This window comes from Xenopus laevis, chromosome 6S (assembly GCF_017654675.1).
Source record: "Xenopus laevis strain J_2021 chromosome 6S, Xenopus_laevis_v10.1, whole genome shotgun sequence".
NCBI lineage: Eukaryota > Metazoa > Chordata > Amphibia > Anura > Pipidae > Xenopus > Xenopus laevis.
This window is the reverse complement of record NC_054382.1, coordinates 4,990,887-5,015,500: the sequence shown is the minus strand read 5'-3', so window position 1 is coordinate 5,015,500 and position 24,614 is coordinate 4,990,887. Positions and strand designations below refer to the sequence as shown.

At 42.2% G+C, this 24,614-nt stretch overlaps 1 protein-coding gene across 2 annotated transcripts in view; it reads left to right on the top strand.

Moving 5' to 3' along the window:
• wnt9a.S (wingless-type MMTV integration site family member 9A S homeolog) overlaps nt 1–24,614 on the top strand; it is an 82,202-nt gene that overhangs the window by 47,258 nt on the left and 10,330 nt on the right. For both annotated transcript variants that reach the window (XM_041567326.1, XM_018268969.2), the window contains 2 exons: nt 9,550–9,809; nt 20,733–20,995. In XM_041567326.1, the coding sequence (XP_041423260.1) occupies nt 9,550–9,809; nt 20,733–20,995 (523 nt within the window). The remainder of the gene's footprint in view (nt 1–9,549; nt 9,810–20,732; nt 20,996–24,614) is intronic.

The window sequence follows — 24,614 nt, the reverse complement described above, 5'->3', positions numbered from 1 at the left end:
TTTATGTTGTTTTTTTTTTTGTTCTATATCTGGTTATTATTTGTATCTTAGTCTAGTACAAAAGCCTTTCCATACATGCACTTCTATTGCCATTCATTTGCCTCCATAACAGAGGCAGCATTATAGGGGTTTAGTAGCCTAAAACCCTATAATAGGGATAAATCTGAAAACTATATCATCATACTGTATGTATTCCCCTGTACTAAACACAATTCAGCAGGAACAGTCCCCTAATTTTTCTCATAGTCTGTACAGAGAGATCCCATAAAACTATGGCAGCATAGGTATTCCCTGTACTAAGCACAATTCAGCAGGAACAGCCCCTAAATTTGCTCATAGTCTGTACAGAGAGATCCCATAAAACTATGGCAGCATAGGTATTCCCTGTACTAAGCACAATTCAGCAGGAGCAGTCCCCTAAGTTTGCTCATACTCTGTACAGAGAGATCACATAAAACTATGGCAGCATAGGTATTCCGTGTACTAAGCAGAATTCAGCAGGAACAGTCCCCTAAGTTTGCTCATAGTCTGTACAGAGAGATCCCATAAAACTATGGCAGCATAGGTATTCCCTGTACTAAGCACAATTCAGCAGGAACAGCCCCTAAGTTTGCTCATAGTCTGTACAGAGAGATCCCATAAAACTATGGCACATAGGTATTCCCTGTACTAAGCACAATTCAGCAGGAACAGTCCCTAAGTTTGCTCATAGTCTGTACAGAGAGATCCCATAAAACTATGGCAGCATAGGTATTCCCTGTACTAAGCACAATTCAGCAGGAACAGTCCCTAAGTTTGCTCATAGTCTGTACAGAGAGATCCCATAAAACTATGGCAGCATAGGTATTCCTTGTACTAAGCACAATTCAGCAGGAACAGTCCCCTAAGTTTGCTCATAGTCTGTACAGAGAGATCCCATAAAACTATGGCAGTATAGGTATTCCCTGTACTAAGCACAATTCTGCAGTTTACTTATAGTCTGTATAAAGTAAATATTACATGTATATTACTAGTTGTTTATATGCAGTGCGGGACATTACAAACTCAAAGACTGAGTGTATATTACTATCCTGCCTGTCCCACATTCTGCAGGTCCCAACACAACGGCCCTTCTTTGCACCCCCAGCTCTGAGCTGTAACATTATATGTGAGTTGATCTCTATGAATCCGCTCAGTAAAGTTCTGATAACTCTCTCCAGTTTCATGGGACAGAGCGGAGGGGCCGAGCGCAATATCATATCTGGCAGCGAAGACTTTAAATCCCCAGAGTGTCACATTGCACAATATTGTCATTACCGAGGCCTAATACCCTGTCGGAATGTTTTATAGCCGACGTCTTGCCTTTCTTCATTTGCAACTATTTTAGCCAGCGCTTTGGGGGTGCACTGTCGCGTTGCATGGGGACAGCACACACTGTGAGGCTCTAAAGAGCAGCAGTTGTATTTATTGAGGTCTCCACAGATTTCTCCAAAAGTGCAGCATGTGTGTGTGCTAAATCTGTGTGCTAAATCTGTGTGCTAAATATGTGTGCTATTGTGCATAGTAAGGCAATACTTTGATAGGGTTGTGAGATAGTGTGTATAGGGGGGGGATGTAACTGTTACACAGTGTGATTAATAAGGCAATATGGTGTCAGGGGAAGGGGCTGTAGCTGTTGCACAGTATGTGTGTAGTAAGGCATCCACATACCTCCCAACTGTCCCGTTTTTCACGGGACAGTCCGGATTTTGACAGCTCCTGGGTTTGTTACTGAAATGTCTTGACTTTCTCTTTGATCTCCTGCACTGAACAGCCAGAAAAACATACAGAGTTTCCAAGGGCAGAGACACATGGTCAGAATCAGGGAAATTACTTGCCCGCAACAAATACCGTATATACTCGAGTATAAGCCGAGTTTTTCAGCCCCCAAAATATGCTGAAAAACTCTACCTCGGCTTATACTCGGGTTAAGCGCAAAAATGGTCGCCGGCGTCTAAGAATAGTCGCCGGCGTCCAAGAATAGTCTCCAAGAATATTCGCCGGCATCCAAGAATGGTCGCTAGCATCCAAATACGAGACGCCGGCACCTCCAATGGAAGCAGAAACCCTCAATTTTTTGATTGAAACTTACCAGAAACTGCTGCATTTCTCACCCTCGGCTTATACTTGAGTCAATAAGCTTTCCCAGTTTTTGGAGGTAAAATTAGGTACCTCGGCTTATACTCGGGACGGCTTATACTCGAGTATATACGGTATCCTCTTTTTCTGGTGATTAATCTCCCCGAACTGCCTCCCCTGCCTTCCCGCTGGCTAGAAAGTAAATCGCCAGCGTGATGGCACTCGGAGCACTTAGTTTTCTTAAGTCTCCCAAAGTTTCCTCGTGAGGCAACTTCGGGCGAGTTTTGAAAACGAAGAGAACCGATTGCCATCCCGCCGGCGATTCACATTCTAGCCGGCGGGAAGGCAGTTCGGGGAGATTAGTCGCACTGAAAAAGAGATTTCCTGCCGGGTGACTAATTTTCCCGAATCTGACCGTGTTTCTCTGCCATAAAACTTAATTGTCTTTTGGCAGAGAGCCCAGAATAGATACTTCAGAAGAGACTCGCAGCTTTAAGGGCAATTCACCTTCATTAGCAAAACTGCAATAACACATAAAAACCACAGAAATGTGTTCAAACTTTCACCTGACAAGTTTTATAAAACAGACATGGTAATTAGGGGGTGTGGCCACAAAATGGGCGTGGTCAGAAATATTTTTATTTTACCCTCTTTCTATTTCCAGAATGTTGGGAGGTATACACCATTGTACATAGGGGTGTAACTACAGAGGAAGCAGACCCTGCAGCTGCAGGGAGGCCCAGGATGCATTGGGACCCCATAAGGCCCTAATTAATGAGCAATTCCAACATATATTGGAAAACAGGACAGACTCTGGGGCCCGAATATGAATTTTCCGTGGGGCCCAGTAACATCTAGTTACACCATTGACTTTATATCAGGGTAGTACCAAGTGCAGCTGTATTTGCTCATCTCTGCTGCCCTGACAGTGGATGGCAGTCCTGGTTTACCCACCAGAGAATTGGCAGTTTAACCCAAACCATCGTCTCTCATATAAAGTGACATTAAAGCCTGGGGATGAGTGAAATAGCAGTGACTGCTGCTCGGCTCTGGAATGACCCAGCTCTAAACTCTTCCCAGAATAGACTGAATGAGGTGCCAAGCTGTGCATAGACCTGCCACAAACTGGGCTTAGAGCAGGGGGGTCCCTGGCCATGTAGGAAGCCTTGGGCCTCCATAAATCTCAGTGGTCCCACCAGTAGCCCTATAGCACATAAATCACCACAAAACACGGGCTTTCATAATCATTTTAGTTTGTATTGCAGTTGTTTTGCTTCCCAGGATCTTAAAGGGATTTTGACATGATTTTTATGATGTTTTTATTTCTAAATGACACTGTTTACACTGCAAATAATTCACTGTACAATATAAAATGTCATTCCTGAACCAGCAAGTGTATTTAGTTGTAATATTGGTGTGTAGGTGCATCTCAGCTCATTTTGCCTGGTCATGTGATTTCAGAAAGAGCCAGCACTTTAGGATGGAACTGCTTTCTGGCAGGCTGTTGTTTCTCCTACTCAATGCAACTGAATGTGTCTCAGTGGGACCTGGATTTTACTATTGAGTGTTGTTCTTAGATCTACCAGGCAGCTGTTATCTTGTGTTAGGGAGCTGCTATCTGGTTACCTTCCCATTGTCCTGTTGTTTGGTTGCTGGGAGGGAAAGGGAGGGGGTGATATCTCTCCAACTTGCAGTACAGCAGTAAAGAGTGACTGAAGTTTATCAGAGCACAAGTCACATGACTGGGGGCAGCTGGGAAACTGACAATATGTCTAGCCCCATGTCAGATTTCAAAATTCAATATAAAAAAAAATCTGTTTGCTCTTTTAAGAAACAAAGTTCAGTGCAGCATCAACTGTATTTTGAAAGAAACTGTTTTCCCATGACATTATCCCTTTAAGTCTTATGATTATTAAAGGGGAAGTCAAGCATTCCCAAAGAATGTTTGTTTATTTGTGGCGCCAATAAACAGCCTCCTCCCTGCCGCTCACCTACCAAATCACTATAAACTAACTGAGAAAAGCACTGGAAGTTAACTGTGATCCTGGGGCCTATCTCTTGGTTCCTAATCTCAAAAATATAAGCAAGGAACACTATAGAAACAGCCACCAACTGCTCAGCCCTGCACTTATGCTATGCTCAGCCCGAGGGGGAAAGGGAAATTATTTTATATAGCATTTTTCTTTTTCTGTTGGTGTTTAAATCAGCCACAGATTTTGGTTGCTTGTTGATCTCATTGTAATTCAAGCCTCTCAACTGTCCCGATTTTTGTGGGACAGTCATGATTTTGAAAGCTCAGTCTGCAGTCCCATATTGTTACTGAAATGTCCCAACTTACTCTTTGATCTCCTGCACTGAACAGCCAGAAAAAGATTCAAAGTTGCAGGTGCACTTGGATACTTTTGTAACAATTTAAGATAAGGAAAGAAGCAATTGTAACAATTTGAGATAAGCGGGTCTCTTGGGGGAAACTGTGACTTGCAGCTTAAAGGGCAATTCACCTTCATTAGCAAAACTGTAATAACACATAAAAACACAGAAATGTGTTAAAACTTTCATAATCTGCCAAATTTTGTGAAATAATAAGGTAATTACTGGGTGTTGCCACAAAAATGAGTGTGGCCAAAACATTTTTCTCCATCTTTCTATTTCAAAAATGTTGAGAGGTATGTTGTATGCAAATGCGGTTAAACTGAAGGGAATCTTAAAGGAGAAGTAAAGCCTAACTAAAGAAGTAGCCAGAAATGTTGTACATGATGTTTTGTGCTTCTGTACCAGCCCAAGGCAACCACAGCCCTTTAGCAGTAAAGATCTGTGTCTCCAAAGATGCCCCAGTAGCTCCCCATCTTCTTTTCTGCTGATTCACTGCACATGCTCTGTGCTGCTGTCACTTACTGAGCTTAGGGAGCCACTCACAATATACAGTACACATAGAATAGAAATATCACAATATAAGGCTGATTAGTAATTAATACACATAATTACTACATGGCAGCACAGAAACCAGTGCAATTAGCATCAGAATTGAATAATCAGCAAACCTGTAGCATCAGCTTATATTACAGCCAGGGAAGCTCATTTTCTGCTGGATAATTAGTGACGAGCCCTAAGCTTAGCTTCTCAACAGCCAATCAGAGCCCACTGAGCATGTGAGTGTCACAGACACTTTCCAAGATGGTGACCCCCTGTGACAAGTTTGAAGTCCTGGATCATTGCTGCTATTGACAAGCTCAAACTTTAGCCTCGTGTAATAAGTTCACTATATAAAATAGGACATTTTTAGCCACATTCATTTTTAGAGTTTAGTTCTCCTTTAACCAAAACCAAGTGCTGTTGCCCTCATTAGACGTATAGTACCTTCTGATCCATATTTGAATTGTGCTAATTAGAAGACAAAGGAACTGTAGCTGATTGAACTAATGACCTGTAAAGTCGTTAGCTGGCTGGTATAGGCAGGCAATGCAGTGGGAAGACCTGGCAGAGTGGAATATTTGGCACGCTTTGAACAGAAGTCGTGTACGGATTAACAAAAAATGACTTCTTTTCAACCCAAAAAAAATGCATTCTGATTGCCAAGAGAGAATTTTCCGGAATGTCGTATTTCAGCAGGACTGTTAGAGGGCGGTCGAGGAATTTGACATCACTCACCTTCGCTGGTTTCTACGGACCCTTGTGCAAAATAAACCCGGCCTAGAGTAGTGGGATAAACCACGGTTGCACACCCATGCTCCTAACACCTCCCTAATCCCAAAATAAAACATGGTTCTGGCCGGGAGACAGATCCCTGCGGCACTTACTTGTTCAATGCACTTTTGTTATGTGCAGCCTCTGTGTTAAGCGTCATGTGTACAGGCGTGTTATTAGGGAAGGCAATTCTTTAAAGGGAAAGTACACTGTATTCCACTTTATTTACTAACATAGGGCAGCGTGTGGAATACAGAGGGTGGCAGGGAGTAGATAATATAAATGCTCAGCGTCGGACTGCAGGGGTCTGGGCCCAGTGTCGGACCAGGAAAACTCCCGGTGGGCCCAGGTATCAGTGGCCCATCATGCTGCTAAACTTTTGGCCTATTTCATGGCCATTCCCTATTTCTATCAGACCGAAGAGGCTAAATAGATGGAATAATAGCTTATAGTATGTAATAAAAGAGACTAGGAGGTTGAATGAGGAGAGGAAGAATAATAGTACTGAGAGTGGGCCCCTGGTCTAAGGTTTTTAGGTGGGCCCCTGGTGTCCCAGTCCAACACTGTCTGGGCCCCCCCCCCCACGGGCCCCCAGCCCAGCGAAAATCCCAGTGGTCCCCGCCACCACTGCAAATCCCCCGTCCCAGACGCAAATCTCCCTCTTTCCCCTTCCCTCCCCCGCCAACACAAACCTACGCATCATTTCTTCATGCGATTAGTGATGGGCGAATATGTCCCATTTCTCTTCACTGAGAAACGCATCTAAGTCACTGGGCGTCAAAATGATTCTGATGCGAGACAATTTTGACACGAGCGACAATTTTTATACGTGCGACTCTGTTGGCCAAGTGCATTAAAGTCAATGGGCGTTCAAATAATTTTGACGTGTGACAATTTGGTGAGCAGCAAATTTTCCCATGGCGAATCTTCTCGGCAGTTTCGCGAGAACATTCGCCTGCCGAAATCGGGAAATTTGAAGCGAATCCATGCCTGGCGAATAAATTCGCCCATCACTACAAGTGATCACTGGTGGGGGGCTCAGGAGCTGCTGGCTGTTGGGATCAGGTCTGGGCCGATGGGGCCCACGAGAGCTGGGGCCTACTATTTTTTTTCTGGTGTCCCACTGGCCCAGTCCGACCCTGTAAATGCTCTTGGTAAAAGAAGAAACGTGCAAGGGTGCAGGGGACCTTCTGCACTTTTACCACCTCAAGGACAGGTCTTAATGGTTATTAGTCCTAGACTGGGTCTTACACTCTATCCCTGCCTAGTCACCTCTATCACTTGTACCTTAGGCTCCCAGCATGTCATGGTAGCCTGTAGCCCAAAGTATTTCAGGACACACTGTAGCCTTTAAGCATTTCATGACAGACACAGTGATAGCCCCCCAGCTTGCTTTAAGTCCTTCATAAGCTTTAACATTAATAAGCCCCAATCCTCTCATCTCCTAGTGGCTGTGGATGCATTTATATAATGTGGGTAGTGACGTCACAATCTAATCTTGCTAGACGGGGACAAGCACTCCGTAAGGGAACAGTTTGTGCCTGGAAGGTATTCTTGGCTGAGCATCAATGGGTGTGGGGCCACATTGGGCCTAGCAGTTTGGGCTGGCCTAAATCTAAACATGAAAATTTGAAAATCAGGACATTTTTGGCCACTGACCAACAGCACTAGACAGATCTATCAGAAATTGTCAATTTCCAGGCAAGAACCTTTCCTTTTGGGGGTGAGTGATTCTGGATTGTATCACCTGAAGTAGGGCAAGAAAACTGTAGATGTTGCCTTTTTACTAGTGTTGCCAAGCCATAAAGCAAGGCTGGATTGCTGTTTTCTTAAAGTGATTCTGTCATGATTTTTATGGTGTAGTTTTTATTTCTAAATTACACTGTTTACACTCCAAATAATTCACAATGTCATTCCTGAACCAAGTGTATTTTTTAGTTGTAATATTGGTGTGTAGGTGCATCTCAGGTCATTTTGCCTGGTCATGTGATTTCAGAAAGAGCCAGCACTTTAGGATGGAACTGCTTTCTGGCAGGTTGTTGTTTCTCCTACTCAATGTAACTGAATGTGTCTCAGTGGGACCTGGATTTTACTATTGAGTGCTTAGATCTACCAGGCAGTTGTTATCTTGTGTTAGGGAGCTGTTATCTGGTTACCTTCCCATTGTTCTTGCAATACAGAAGCAAAGAGTGACTGAAGTTTATCAGCGCACAAGTCACATGACTGGGGGCAGCTGGGAAACTGACAATATGTCTAGCCCCATGTCAGATTTCAAAATTAAATATTAAAAAATTGCTCTTTTGAAAAATGGATTTCAGTGCAGAATTCTGTTTTGAAGAAAACATGTTTTTCGATTGACAGTATCCCTTTAATCACATGGAAACAGGAAAAAGTGACGAATGTTTTGTGTATTAATGCAGGTCACTACTGAGCCCTGTGCCATATTGATATCATTTAAAACAATGGGCTGTTTCAAGGGGTCTCCACACAGTACCTCGGGCTCAGTTACACAATCAGATCTGGGCTGCTGACTCAGTACATTTTCGCAAGCAATCACTCTTTGCACTTAATATTCTGCTAACATGTCCAATAAGGAGGAACCCTTTGATTTGGGAAATCATGACAGACGGGAACATGAAATATAGGATTTTTCCAGTCATTTCCAGGGCTTTGGTCCAGTTTCATCCACACAAAGGGCTGAGAGTTTCTTTTTACTTTCAGCACAAAGAAAGGTCACATATTTATTACTTTACAAAGGAAAATGTTCATATTTTTTGGGGGCGGGGGTGGAAATTAAAGGGACGTTGTTATCGTAGCAAATATAAAATAAAGGCAGGATTAGCCACAGGGCTACATTTGCAGCCTCAAAAGATGGGCCTCAAAGAGTATTTACTAGGAAGGCACCGAATCCAGGAGTCGTTCAGGATTCAACCAGGATTTGGTCTTTTTCAGCAGGATTTGGATTTGGCTGAATCCTCCTGCCCAGCCAAACCAAATCCTAATTTGCATATGTAAATTAAGGGTGGAGAGGGAAATTGCATAACTTTTGTCACAAAACAAGGAAGTAAAAAATGTTTTCCCCTTCCCTAGCCCTAATTTGCATATGCAAATTAGGGTTCAGATTCAGTTCAGTATTCAGCTGATCTTTCGCAAAGGACTCGGTGATTCAGCGGAAATCTAAATATGCAAATTGGAATTCGGATTCAGTTCTGCTGGACAGGAGGATTCGTCCGAATCCCAATCCTGCTGAAAAAGGCCGAATCCAGGCTGAATCCCAAACCGAATCCTGGATTCAGTGCATCCCATGTAACTAGATATTACTGGGCCCCACAGCAAATAATTTTTCAGGCCCCCAAAATGTCTAGAGGAGACCTGTTTTACCAATAGAAATTGACTTTCCATAGAACATAACTTGACTGTGTTGGTTCCTTTCTGCTCTTTGCCATTTTGGATTACAAATTGCCTTCCCATACATTATATAGTGAATGAAGTACCCCCTATTGTAAAATATAAGGATATTATAAGTTACCGAGGAGTTTCACGACCATGTAAAAACACGAGGCCGAAGGCAACTGGGGGTACTTTATTTATTATAATACACAAGTTTCAGTGAGTCATGTGACAGGAATGACATCAGAACTCACCGTTTATGAGGATATAATTTACAAGATATTCGTGGCTTTAGTGTATTATAATTGTATATCTGCAGCACTGACTGTCATTGGATTATATTGCACTTCCATTTCTAACCCTCCCGTTTCTCTCTAGGCTGACAGGGAATGAACCATTGACCATCCTCCCTCTGACCTCAGAAACGGAGGAAGCTGCAGTGAAGGCCCATTACAAAATCTGTGACCGGCTTAAGCTTGAGCGGAAGCAACGTAGGATGTGCCGACGAGACCCGGGGGTGGCCGAGACCCTTATAGAGGCCATCAGCATGAGTGCACAGGAGTGCGAGTACCAGTTTCACTTTGAGCGCTGGAACTGCACCCTGGAAGGACGATACCGAGCCAGTTTACTGAAGAGAGGTAAGTACAAAGTATCAGTGATGACATCAATATGACATTTGATGGAAAAGTAGACTGTAGTGGGCAGATTTATCAAGGGTCGAAGTTAAAATTCTAATTTTCGACTTTCTTTATGGCCAAAACTGTCAAATTCGACTAGGGAATTATTAAAATTAGATTCAATTTTTTAAAAAAAATTCAAATTCCATTTTCAAGATTTATCATACACTGGCCCTTTAAAGGGATACTGTCATGGGAAAAAAAAAATTTCAAAACGCATCAGTTAATAGTGCTGCTCCAGCAGAATTCTGCACTGAAATTAATTTCTCAAAAGAGCAAACAGATTTTTTTATATTCAATTTTGAAATCTGACATGGGGCTAGACATATTGTCAATTTCCCAGCTGCCCTTAGTCATGTGACTTGTGCTCTGCTAAACTTCAATCACTCTTTACTGCTGTACTGCAAGTTGGAGTGATATCACCCCCCTCCCTTTCCCCCCCCAGCAGCCAAACAACAGAACAATGGGAAGGTAACCAGATAGCAGCTCCCTAACACAAGATAACAGCTGCCTGGTAGATCTAAGAACAACACTCAATAGTAAAAACCCATGTCCCACTGAGACACATTCAGTTACATTGAGAAGGAAAAACAGCAGCCTGCCAGAAAGCATTTCTCTCCTAAAGTGCAGGCACAAGTCACATGACTGGGGGTAGCTGGGAAATTGACAAAATGTCTAGCCCCATGTCAGATTTCAAAATTGAATATAAAAAAATCTGTTTGTTCTTTTGAGAAATGGATTTCAGTGCCGATTTCTGCTGGAGCAGCACTATTAACTGATTCATTTTGAAAAATTTTTTTTTTCCCATGACAGTATCCCTTTAAGAATCCCACCTCATACTAAAAGTTTTATGGTGAATGTGCCCCTCAAGCAAATGCATCTTTTGCAGTTCGGGTGCCTTTAAGTAAAACCTTAAGCTAGCATATATATGTGCTGAAACAGATTTTGGCTTTGGATAGGGGGAAACCACTAACAGGCAGCTTTAACTTTCCCCCTGGATTCTTTTTTCCGATTGGTTAGTGTTATACTGGAACCTCAGAGCTGCTTCAGTCCGACCCTCGTAGCCACAATTTGGGAGACGCGCTATAGGGACGCCTCAGTCAGGACTTACATTTTCTTCTATAGTTCAATGTTGCAAATTCATTTCTCCTGCAGCCCAGACGGGTCAGATAATTGTTAGATTGAATCAAACAGCAGGGAATAAAAATGGCCGCTCCGATACAGCGATCAATAGCAATTACATTTACAAATAATTTAATAACCAATTACATTTTTTTCATCAGTGTCTATTGGAAATGTGTTTAGAATTTTCTTTTCTTTTATTGTGCCCTCCAAATGGTTTTGGGTTTTTTTCCCCTTTAATATACACATTTCCTTGGGTCAGAAAACAATGACATTATGTGAAGTAAAGGTTTAGGAATGTTGTGTCATGCTCCAGCGAGTAATTCTTTCAAAGCTCGTCCCTTTCTGGAATGTCCTTGGTCAGTTCATAAGCAGCTCGGATCTATTCTAAGGACTTGGCCTCGCTCAAAACTCAACCTCCATGGTGAGTGCACACTAAGAACATCTGCACAATCTGTGATGGTTAATGGTATTTACAAACCTCCCGGGACCTCAGGGAACTTCACTTTAACTCCTCGCTACCAAGAGGGTCCTTTGCACATCAAAGCAACGAGGTCACAGGGCTGCAGATTCCTCCAATTTGTTGATTACACACTCACACGTGGCTAAGGGATTAACAGGTACCACCAAAAGGCTGTGACAGTTTATTAACTGGGATATATCTATGACCCACCGCAAACAGCCAAACCTCTGTTATGTGATTAGGAATTGGTCCCTTCATTATAGGAGTCTAACTGCACTGTGGATAGAAATGAAGCAGCACTTTTTGCTTTTCCATTGAGGTCTCGATTCACTTTTTGGATTCTGTGGTGGTGAATTAAAGCCGTATAGGAAGTAACCCTTCCAACACTCTCCCCTTGTCTCTGTCCTTGTAAAGTTTTCAATTGAATAAAAAAAACAACCCATATATTAGGTACCTATCTAGTGCTACCAATCCCTATTTCTGTAGGGAAATGAGAGCAGACAGTAACCCTTCCAACACTTTCCTCTTGTCTCTATATATTAGGTACCTATCTAGTACTACCAATCCCTATTTCTGTAGGGAAATGAGAGCAGACAGTAACCCTTCCAACACGTTCCTCTTGTCTCTATATATTAGGTACCTATCTAGTGCTACCAATCCCTATTTCTGTAGGGAAATGAGAGAGAGCAGACAGTAACCCTTCCAACACTTTCCTCTTGTCTCTATATATTAGGTACCTATCTAGTGTTACCAATCCCTATTTCTGTAGAGAAATGAGAGAGAGCAGACAGTAACCCTTCCAACACTTTCCTCTTGTCTCTATATATTAGGTACCTATCTAGTACTACCAATCCCTATTTCTGTAGGGAAATGAGAGCAGGTAGTAACCCTTCCAACACTTTCCTCTTGTCTCTATATATTAGGTACCTATCTAGTGTTACCAATCCCTATTTCTGTAAGGAAATGAGAGAGAGCAGACAGTAACCCTTCCAACACTTTCCTCTTGTCTCTATATATTAGGTACCTATCTAGTGCTACCAATCCCTATTTCTGTAGGGAAATGAGAGAGAGCAGACAGTAACCCTTCCAACACTTTCCTCTTGTCTCTATATATTAGGTACCTATCTAGTGCTACCAATCCCTATTTCTGTAGGGAAATGAGAGAGAGCAGACAGTAACCCTTCCAACACTTTCCTCTTGTCTCTATATATTAGGTACCTATCTAGTGTTACCAATCCTTATTTCTGTAGGGAAATGAGAGAGAGCAGACAGTAACCCTTCCAACACTTTCCTCTTGTCTCTATATATTAGGTACCTATCTAGTGCTACCAATCCCTATTTCTGTAGGGAAATGAGAGAGAGCAGACAGTAACCCTTCCAACACTTTCCTCTTGTCTCTATATATTAGGTACCTATCTAGTGCTACCAATCCCTATTTCTGTAGGGAAATGAGAGAGAGCAGACAGTAACCCTTCCAACACTTTCCTCTTGTCTCTATATATTAGGTACCTATCTAGTGCTACCAATCCCTATTTCTGTAGAGAGCAGAGCAGGCAGTAACCCTTCCAATAAGTCTGCACAAAAATGTCATTACTCCTGTGCATTTTTCTTTAGATAGAACCAAAGGGCCCTGGCCCGATCCCCCAATTGTCCGGCCCCCAAAAAAACAATGATGTGCAGTGCCATGCTCTGGCATCTGTTCATGCTGGAAGTTTGGAACCCGGTGGGTCCCCAATGCTCCAGTCTGACCATGGAAAGAACTGATCTAACATCGATCTCTTGTGGCTGCTTATAGTTATAGTATATAGTAATTAAAGTAATATTAAGGTTTTACGTTGGCTTTAAAGTGCCAGCTTGGGGCATTAAATAAAGTATATCAGTGTCCTGTCTGTTATAAAAGGAACAGGTTACTTTTAATGTGATCTGTGCAGGTTTGTGCCCAGCTTTCTCCTAAGTTGGCAGAAAATACATTTGAAGTGGGTACTTTATAAGAAAGTCACGGGGCCAGTAGCCATTCTCCTCCTGTGTGTGTGACACGCTGCTCTACATCTGGAGCTTCCAGGGAGCAATTAATGGGGGAACCTGCCTGTAAATCCCTATAAAGCCATAGGCAGCTTCCGATTTCATCCTGTTTCCTGGCCTCTCTGATTGTAATCTGCTCTTGTGCTCTGAAACATCCATTTACATCCATCAATAAAGCCCCGACCGCCCCCTATAACGTGTATCAAACACAGCGGCTTCCTGTCATTTTCTGCTCCGATTGTTCCCTGTGCCCAGGAATGTGTGAGGCTCGCAGAGAAACAAGGCCCCAGGGTAGGGGGACATTGTTACACTCACAGCGGCTGCAGCTTGGAACCGATTTCTAGGCCACCCCCCAAAGACAAAGTTTTGGTTTTCATCTCGTATCAGCCTTTCATGGTCATGGTTGTGGGCTGCACTTAGAAGGGTAATTCAGGGTTCTTTTGATTCCATCCATTCAGTTGCACGCAAGTCATGGGCAGGCGCAGGTATTACAAGTTGCATCAGTGCACTCACAACTCTGCATCCATTGGAACACTTTGTACTTGTGTTTACTTTTATAAATGAGCCCAAAAGTCAAATTCTGTATATACGGTGTTGGACTGGCTTACCAGGAGACATTCTGGTGGGCCTCAGTCATGGTGAGTTCTCTAGCTCTACTTTATAGTGCTCACCGTTTGGGTCCACACCTCATAATTCCCATTCTGCTGCACCAACACGGGCAGATTAAAGCTGTCGATATTGGTCCTTTAGACAGATTATCTGCCCGTGTGTGGGGGCTTCCAATGGGTCTCCCCGTTTTAAATCAGGCCACAAATCGGTCTGATATTGATTGGGCAGGTTTGATTTTTCTTGCGATTGAAAACCACATTGGCTAGTTGATGCAGTCCTACAACCAGTCAGCGCCCATCTCCTTTGTTGTAATCCGATCGCATTAGCCTGATTCTGTCATGATTTTTATGGTGTAGTATTTATTTCTAAATTACACTGTTTTCACACTGCAAAAACGGGCGCCGGCGTCAAAAACGAGACGCCGGAGCCGTTTCACGAATTTTTCACCGTTTCGCGAATTTAGTGCGAAATTCGCAAATTTTTCAGCGAAACGGCGCAAATTCGCCCATCACTACAAATAATTCACTGTACAATATAAAATGTCATTCCTGAACCAGCAAGTGTATTTAGTTGTAATATTGGTGTGTAGGTGCATCTCAGGTCATTTTGCCTGGTCATGTGATTTCAGAAAGAGCCAGCACTTTAGGATGGAACTGCTTTCTGGCAGGCTGCTGTTTTTCCTTCTCAATGTAACTGAATGTGTCTCAGTGGGACCTGGATTTTACTATTGAAAGCTCTTCTTAGATCTACCAGGCAGCTGTTATCGTGTCTTAGGGAGCTGCTATCTGGTTACCTCCCCATTGTTCTGTGGTTTGGCTGCTGTGGGGAAAGAAAGGGGATGATATCACCGACTTGCAGTACAGCAGTAAAGAGTGACTGAAGTTTATCAGAGCACAAGTCACATGACTGGGGGCAGCTGGAAAACTGACAATATGTCTAGCCCCATGTCAGATTTCAAAATTAAATCGAAAAAAATCAATTTGCTCTTTTGAGAAATATATTTCAGTGCAGAATTCTGCTGGAACAGCACTATTAACTGATATGTTTTGAAAAAAAAAAACATGTTTTCCCATGACATTATCCTTTTAAGTCTCACTTTGGCCGCAACAGTCTCCTTTTGCTGCACCTCTCCCACTATTCATGTCCCAGACAGCACAATGTTACACAGGAGCCAAGTGCACCTACGTGGGTATGAGTGGTTGCTCTTGCTGTCAGGTCCTCTGGTGGGTCACAAGCTTTCAACACTTCATTCAGAGCTGTAACGTTTTTGGTAGGATTTGGTTTGGCTGACCACTTAATATAAGTCTGGGTCGGGGTGTTCAGCCAAATGCTAAACCAAATGATAGATTCTGTGCATCCCTGCTCTCGGATATTTGGGGCTGGCACTTTAATGCCCTAGGTCTTCTTATTTTATAAAATATTCCCTCTTAGTGACCTGCAAGGATTAGAAGACTGCTTCGAACCTTTTTGGTTCAATAGAAGCGTTGGTGTTGACGTGGGTAAGAAAAGGCGTTCTTTTATGGCTTTCAAGTTAGCTGGTACAGCCGAATCATTTATAAGGTACAAGGAGGCCAATAAATCATGCAAAAAAGCTATAAGGCAAGCTAAAATTGTTATAGAAAAGGATATTGCAGCAAGCAGTAAAACAAATGTGGTGCCGCTATTCAAAAAAGGTCCCCGTTCTCAGCCTCAAAACTATAGGCCAGTTAGTCTGACGTCAGTGGTAGGAAAACTTTTCGAAGGGTCAATAAAGGATAAGATACTGGACTTCATAGCAAATCATAATACTATGAGTGTGTGCCAGCATGGTTTTATGCATAATAGATGGTTTTATGCGTAAGACTAACTTAATTTCTTTTTATGAGAAGGTGAGCACGGACCTCGATTCTGGGATGGCAGTGGATGTGATTTACTTAGACTTTGCTAAAGCATTTGATACAGTGTCACACAGAAGGTTACTGGTTAAATTACGAAATGTTGGCCTGGAACCTTGCTTTTCAACTTGTTTATCAATGAAGCTTAAACATAAACTCTGGAGACTCAGTGTGTTTTTATTTCTCTACAACATATTTCGGATACAGGTATCCTTCATCAGGTGCTTGAAGCGATTTTTTTGTGAAAACGTTCAAATTGCTCGATTTTTTTTAGCAAAAACTTTGGAATTGTACGATTTTTCCGTGAACTTTCCAATTTCAAAATTTTTCATAATTTTTCCGATGTTTCGCGAATTTGCAGGAAATTTGTGCATTTTCCGGCGAAACGGGAGAAATGTGCCCATCACTAATTTGCAAGTCAAAAAACAGCCATCAACCAAAAATGACTGAATTTACAAATTTCTATGTCACATTTATGGTGACTGCTCCTATGATAGATGTGGTAATGTCACATTCTGAGGGCCACAGAAATCTATTTTTTTTCACAAAATATACACCTACTAATCACAACTTCAGTTTTTTTATCAAAATCGGTAAATTCTGGCCGACATTGGCTGTAGATCCGTGCTGAAAAATGTCCATCTTCTGCAAAAGATTCAATCATCTCAAACGAAGTAGAGCTGCAATGGTTAATGGGCTGTGGCTGGGAATGCAGAGATGTGAAGCAATGTGGCTCAATTATATGTTTATATATTTAACTTAGTTTAATGTTTAGCTGGAGTGAAATATTTTGCTGACTGTTCAAGACCACCTGGTTAGAGCCTGATTAACATAAAATAAACCTATTTGCAAAAATGATGACTCCCCTTGTGTGTGTGAGGGAGATCCTTATTCTTGGGCTGTGCATGTGTTGCATTGTGGGTTCTGCATTGTGTGTTCTGCATTGTGTGTTCTGCATTGTGGGTTCTGCATTGTGGGTTCTGCATTGTGTGTTCTGCATTGTGGGTTCTGCATTGTGGGTTCTGCATTGTGGGTTCTGCATTGGCTCCTGTTATACTGGGTGTTTGTGCTTCAGCACCAAGCACATTAGGACATATTGAACCTTCAGATGTTTCAGTGACAATGCAAGAAGAGGAATAACTACCCACATTGCTATACAGAGGAGGGATTCCCTAGCCTTAGAAACCAAAACAGTGACATCTTTTATGACCCCTAGGGGTGCTGTTTTGTGATGCAGCCGCTTGCAATAGTAGAAGTGGACCGAAATATGGAAGAATTATTGGCATTTCAGCTTCGCATAGGACATTACTGTCCATTAAACTCTACTAATAAGACCTTATTATACAAATCCCCTTTTCTCTTTTGGGAAGGTCCCCACTAGATTTTGGAACATTGTTGGTGGGTTCTGTTTAGGGATGCACCAAATCCCTAAATTTGGTGCATCCCTAAACAGAACACCCCGAATCCTTCGCTAAAGAATCGTCCGAATACCGAACCGAATCCTAATTTGCATATGCAAATTAGGGATTGGAAGGGGAAAACATTTTTACTTCCTTGTTTTGTGACAAAAAGTCATGCGCTTTCCCTCCCCGCCCCTAATTTGCAGAAGGATTCGGCCGAATCTGAATCCTGCTGAAAAAGGCTGAATGCCGAACCGAATCCTGGATTTGGTGCATCCCTAGTTCTGTTTCCATTCAGGTCGGGCACTGATGTTAGTTATCAGGTCTGGATTTTTCTACTTTGGAGAACAATTTGCGAAAAATCGTGAAATCGGAAAGTTCATGAAAAAAACTTGAAATTCGAACATTTTCACGAAAAATCAAGCAATTCGAATGGTTTCCTCTATAAAATCGAGCAATTCGAACGTTTTCACAGAAAAATCGAGCAATTCGAATGGTTTCCTCTATAAAATCGAGCAATTAAAACATTTTCACAGAAAAATCTAGCAATTCCAAAGTTTTCACTAAAATCGAGCAATTCGAATATCTTTCACTACAAAATCGAGCTATTCAAACGGTTTCACGGAAAAATCTAGCAATTGTAAAGTTTTCACAGAAAAATCGAGCAATTCGAAAGTTTTCACGAAAAAATCAGAAATTGACGCTGGCAAATTTTCACTGGCGGATTTATTCACAGGCGGCGAAAATTTGCCGCAAATTGGTGCCAGGCGAATTTATTCGCCCATCACTAGTGAGAAATGTATAAGCAACAGATTTAACCATTTTAAAAGGGTGGTTCATCTTCAAGTTAACTTTTAGTAGGTTATAGAATGGCTAATTCTAAGCAATTTTTTAATTGGCCTTTTTTTTTTATAGTTTTTGAATTATTTGCCTTTTTTTTCTGACGGTTTCCAGCTTTCAAATGGGGGTCACTGACCCCATCTAAAAAAATAAATGCTCTGTAAGACTAGAAATGTATTGTTATTGCTACTTTTTATTACTCCTCTATTCAGGCCTCTCCTATTTATATTCCAGTCTCTTATTCAAATCAATGCCTGGTTGCTAGGGGAATTTGGACTCTAGCAACCAGACGGCTGAAGTTTCAAACTGAAAAGCTGCTGAATAAAAAGAGAAATAACTCAAAAACTATAAATAATAAAAAACAAAAGCAGAATATCACTCCAGACTAAAACTTCATTTAAAGGTGAACTACCCCTATAAGTAGCAAACTTCAGTCTGAATCCTTCTCTTCTAGGACCGAATCCAGCAGAGTAAAATCTACAGAACAGGGTAACACCATCCCTTCCCTGTACCCAACACTCATCCAACTCCTAAATCAGCACAACAACAATCTCTCCTGTTTTAACCCTTTCTCATGGTGCTCATGTTGTTGTTGTTGAATGAATCGCTAGGCAACCACTTTTAATTGAACATATTTGTGCAGGGTTACCTTGGCCTTTCTTTGGCATTGGGAATGGCAGACTTGAGAAGGCTATAAATATTTGGGATTATTTCCCTGCATCTGCCAGAATACGCCCAGAGAAACGACACCAGCAGCCATAATTGTTTCCATCTCCCCTTATTATGTTTTAACATGTGCGGGTTTCGTGCAAGAGAAAAGAGTGCAGATTTAGGCAAAGTGAGACCTGGTTACATACACTGTACCCTGTTTACTCTAAGGAGACTTTCCACGTACCTCTGTTTGTTTTTCCACCCGTCAGAAGTTTTGGTTTCTTCTATCCGTTCTTCTAGGACATGTTAAAGGGGATGTAAACCCCAAAATGAATTTATATTTAACCAACATTCAAATAATCATTCATTACGGGGCAGATTTATTAAGGGTCGAAGTGCAAATTCCAATTTTTTTTCCAAAAAGTCTCAAATTCGAATTGGGAAATATCCAAACTCGATTCGAGTTTTAATTGGAATTTTGAGATTTATCATACTCTGGCCCTTTAAGAACTCAAATTCAACTATTCGCCACCTACAACCAGCCGAATTACTGTATAAGTCAATGGGAGAGGTCCAGGGATCAATTTGGTGATGTCTGTAGCCTTCCTGACAGTCACGTTTATTTTAATTCGATTCGAGGTTTTCTAATTGGAATGGAATTCGATTTGAGTTTTCGGGTCGATTCAATTCACCCGAGCTGAGAAAATTAGATTTTATGAATACATTTCGATTGGTCGAATTTCGAGTTTATGGGAGTTTTAAAAATTCAACCCTTGATAAATGTGCCTCTACATGTTTGAATGTTTTTGCACTTCTGGTTCTGTCTCTTGAAGAATATATCAGAAACCATGTCTCTTCCAGCCAAGATTTAATTCCCGCAATGCTTTTGTATGTTCCTTCATAGTTTCAACAGGTCTGCTTGTGCTGTACCACTGACCCATGTGTACCTGAGCAACTCCCTGCAACTCATTGCAGGGAGTTGAGCTTTGTGCATAGGGATCCTCAGCTTGGGGTCTTGTATCTTGACACCCTCACTGGTCCTGAACTCACCCACTGAAATCCCTGCACTAGTGGTTCACTCATCATGGGGTCCTAACCCCAACTTTTCTTCTCGTTGGAGCGGAAGCTGCTCACTATCTTCCTTGAGCCTTCCTCTTGTTCCTAGAGCAACTATAACAAAACTTACTAGCACTATATAACTCTTTTACCAAACTGCAGCCCTGGGCCTTTAACACCTCACATAGAGGTGAGGTCCAAGAAAAGACCTTGAGCACATGGAGCTAAACCCCTTTATACTTTTACATGCTGCCACCTAGTGGGCAAACCATAGCCTAGTGTAAATCCCAGTGGACCCAGGAATGGAGACATCTCTACCTGGGTATACTAAAGGACCACTTAGGTGTCCAAATACAAAGAGGGGACTACCTGAGTTACAATACCTAAAACTCAGGGCCCTACACTTTACAGGAGGCCAACAATATAAGAGAGGGGTTATCGTTTCCCTCAGCTTCCCTGATATGGCATTTAGGCAAATGCAACCACTAGGAATAAACTAGATAGGGCTCACAATACCTGACACTTCACACAAGCTTTATTACAGTTAGGGTTGCCACCTTCTACATTTGGAATCCAGGCAGGGGGATATAACCATGACATCAGTGGCGGTGCTGATGACGTGAAGGGGCAGGCCAGTGCTGCAAAGTGGTGGGCCGGTGACGTGAAGTGGTGGGCCAGTGACGTGGCCTGTGATTGGCCAAACGCTCAGGAAGCAGGGAACAGGTTTGCCCAGTTTTCAGACTTCTGAAAACCGGGCAGGTGGCAACCCTAATTACAGTACATTTTTATTTGGCTTGTCATGATGGGAACAATGTCATATTTTTGATGCCACTTGTTTGTTTTGCAGGTTTTAAGGAAACAGCATTCCTTTACGCCATCTCCTCAGCAGGACTGACCCATGCAATGGCCAAGGCATGCAGCGCAGGTCGCATGGAACGCTGCACATGTGACGAAGCTCCAGACCTGGAGAACAGAGAGGCCTGGCAGTGGGGGGGTTGTGGGGACAACCTGAAGTACAGCAACAAATTTGTTAAGGAGTTTCTGGCTAATAAGTCCAACAAGGATCTGCGGGCAAGAGTGGACTTACACAATACCAACGTGGGGATTAAGGTAAGGCTCCTGGTACCTGTCATTGCAATTCTAGTGATACATAGTTGGGGTGGGATCAGGAAGAGTAGGAAGATATAGGAGACATAGGAGGGGGTAAGAAGGAAGGTCTACAGAAGGACTTGTTTCTAGAAAGAAAGGAAGGAAGTGATACATAGTTGGGGTGGGGTCAGGTAGAGTAGGAAGATATAGGAGACATAGGAGGGGTTAAGAAGGTCTACAGAAGGACTAATTTCTAGAAAGAAAGAAAGAAAGAAAGAAAGAAAGAAAGAGAGAGAGAGAGAGAGAGAAAGAAAGAAAGAAAGAAAGAAAGAAAGAAAGAAAGAAAGAGAAAAAGAAAGAAAGAAAGGAAGTGATACATAGATCAAGGTATAGGTGACATAGGAGGGGTTAAGAAGGTCTACAGAAGGACTAGTTTCTAGAAGGAAGGAAGGAAGGAAGGAAGGAAGGAAGGAAGGAAGGAAGGAAGGAAGGGATATAGTTGGGGTGGGATCAGAAAGAGTAGGAAGATATAGGAGACATAGGAGGGGGTAAGAAGGAAGGTCTACAGAAGGACTCGTTTCTAGAAAGAAAGGAAGGAAGTGATACATAGTTGGGGTGGGGTCAGGTAGAGTAGGAAGATATAGGAGAAATAGGAGGGCTTAAGAAGGTCTACAGAAGGACTCATTTCAAGAAAGAAAGAAAAAGAAAGAAAGAAAGAGAAAGAAAGAAAGAAAGAAAGAAAGAAAGAAAGAAAGAAAGAAAGAAAGAAAGAAAGAAAGAAAGAAAGAAAGAAAGAAAGAAAGAAAGAGGGAGGGAGGGAGGAGGAAGGAAGGAAGTTGATACATAGTTGGGGTGGGATGAGCTAGAGTTAGAAGATATAGAAATAGGAGTTAAGAAGGTCTACAGAAGGACTAGGTGAAAGGAAGGAAATTTAGGGTTATGAATGAAGTAGTGGCATAAATATTGACGGAGCAAACTACTATGGCTGCGGGGGGCCTGGTCTTCTCCCTATATAAATTCTGTGGTGGAGTCCGGGGGGAAGCACTAATAGTCTCCTAATAGTATCAAATGGACAAGCTCCCAACACATTTTGCTTCTCTTTGACATGGAGGCATGGATCACGGCTTTAACTGGCTGATGCCCCAGATTTTGCTGTATAAACATTAGGGATCCACCGAGTGCCCTATTTTTGATTTGTTTGAAAAAGATCCTTTGTGAAAGATTCGGCCGAATACCGAACTGAATCCTAATTTGCATATACAAATTAGGGGCGGGAAAGAAAAAGTGAAAACATGTTTTTACTTCCTTGTTTTGTAAGAAAAGTCACGTGATTTCCCTTCCTGACCCTAATTTGCATATGCAAATAAGAATTTGGATTCAGTTCGGCCAGACATAAGGATCAAATCCGAATCCTGCTGAAAAAGGCTGAATCTCGAACTGAATCCTGGATTCTGTGCATCCCTAATAAACATGAAGTGGAGTGTAATCCCTGTTAACAAAAGAATATTTCAACTGCTTCCTTCCCTGTGTCTTTGACACCAGAGCGACCATGTTGGTTAATATGGAGAACCAGGCCCTGAAGCCAACACTGTCCATGTTATTGCTTGGAATTTATCGTCCACATAAAAAATTGTTTTACAGTCATTTAGTCCAGTGAGGTCATGACTGACCACAGGATCGTCCCGATTGGATCATAATTGGTTGCAACATCTTTACTCACTTTCCCCATGAATGCCGTGAGAAAGTAGCTTGCCTAGCGTGCGTGTGATTATAGATATAAAAATATCAATATTAAAGGAGAACTAAAGACTAACTAAAGAAGTAGCTAGAAATTATGTTTATGATGTTTTATGATGTGCAGAAAACACCCCAGTACTCAGATGTTCCTGGGAAATGAAAGACATACGACTGTTATTATTTTTGTTGAAAGTGGAGTAAATTATTATGCAGGCTGAGAGGGGTTCCCAAACTTTTTCATATGACTGTATATTGCTTTAAGACTCTGGGCCTTAGGAAATTATGTGGGGGCACATTGGCAGGAGATGGCATAGATCTTTTTTTTCCTTTGTGGCAAATAAGGAGTCTGTTTTACTGATAGTGTGGAAGACTGTGCTGAGTCACAATAGTACTTGGTCGAGTGCCTTGGGCTTCCTAAACTGGATCCCTCTCATTCGCTCCTCTCTGCTCCATCATTATCATACAATAAGTCATCATCCCCATGAGTAACACAACAAAATCGCTCCTCTCTAATTTGTCATGGAGTTTGTGCGGCCACAGATAATGAACCATCAGCCGGCTCAGCTTATTGTGTCTCCTCGAGTGCTTGATCCATGAGCTCAGCCCCTAATGAGAGGGCGAGATTGTCTGGGCGAGTATGAGGTAATTAGGCTGAGCATCACTTCAGACTCCTCTTGTAGAATAAACCACTTATTAAATAAACTTTCCACCCTATTGCCACATACACCCCTGGCTGTTCTGCTGAGAATGAAAAAAGTCTTAATTATGGCAAGCACTTATCTATAGTATCCGAATTCCAAATTGCATTTAAAGGGAACATTTACCATAATTTTGAACAAGGCACTTAATGATGTAAACCATTTAGGAAAAAATGTTTTTAATATCCAATGGTTGCATAATATAACAAATCATTTATTTACCCTTTGCTTTTTCTTCTAACCCAATCTAAACAAGCCCATTAAACAAGCCTCCCTACTATACCTGCTATCCCACAGTCACACTCCCTTCCCAGAGACTATTATCCCACTGTTACTATAGACACCATCTCTTCCTACTATACCTGCTATCCCACAGTCACACTCCCTTCCCAGAGACTATTATCCACTGTTACTATAGACACCATCTCTCCCTACTATACCTGCTATCCCACAGTCACACTCCCTTCCCAGAGACTATTATCCACTGTTACTATAGGCACCATCTCTCCCTACTATACCTGCTATCCCACAGTCACACTCCCTTCCCAGAGACTATTATCCACTGTTACTATAGGCACCATCTCTCCCTACTATACCTGCTATCCCACAGTCACACTCCCTTCCCAGAGACTATTATCCACTGTTACTATAGGCACCATCTCTCCCTACTATACCTGCTATCCCACAGTCACACTCCCTTCCCAGAGACTATTATCCACTGTTACTATAGGCACCATCTCTCCCTACTATACCTGCTATCCCACAGTCACACTCCCTTCCCAGAGACTATTATCCACTGTTACTATAGACACCATCTCTCCCTACTATACCTGCTATCCCACAGTCACACTCCCTTCCCAGAGACTATTATCCACTGTTACTATAGACACCATCTCTCCCTACTATACCTGCTATCCCCCAGTCACACTCCCTTCCCAGAGACTATTATCCACTGTTACTATAGACACCATCTCTCCCTACTATACCTGCTATCCCCCAGTCACACTCCCTTCCCAGAGACTATTATCCCACTGTTACTATAGGCACCATCTCTCCCTACTATACCTGCTATCCCACAGTCACACTCCCTTCCCAGAGACTATTATCCACTGTTACTATAGGCACCATCTCTCCCTACTATACCTGCTATCCCACAGTCACACTCCCTTCCCAGAGACTATTATCCACTGTTACTATAGGCACCA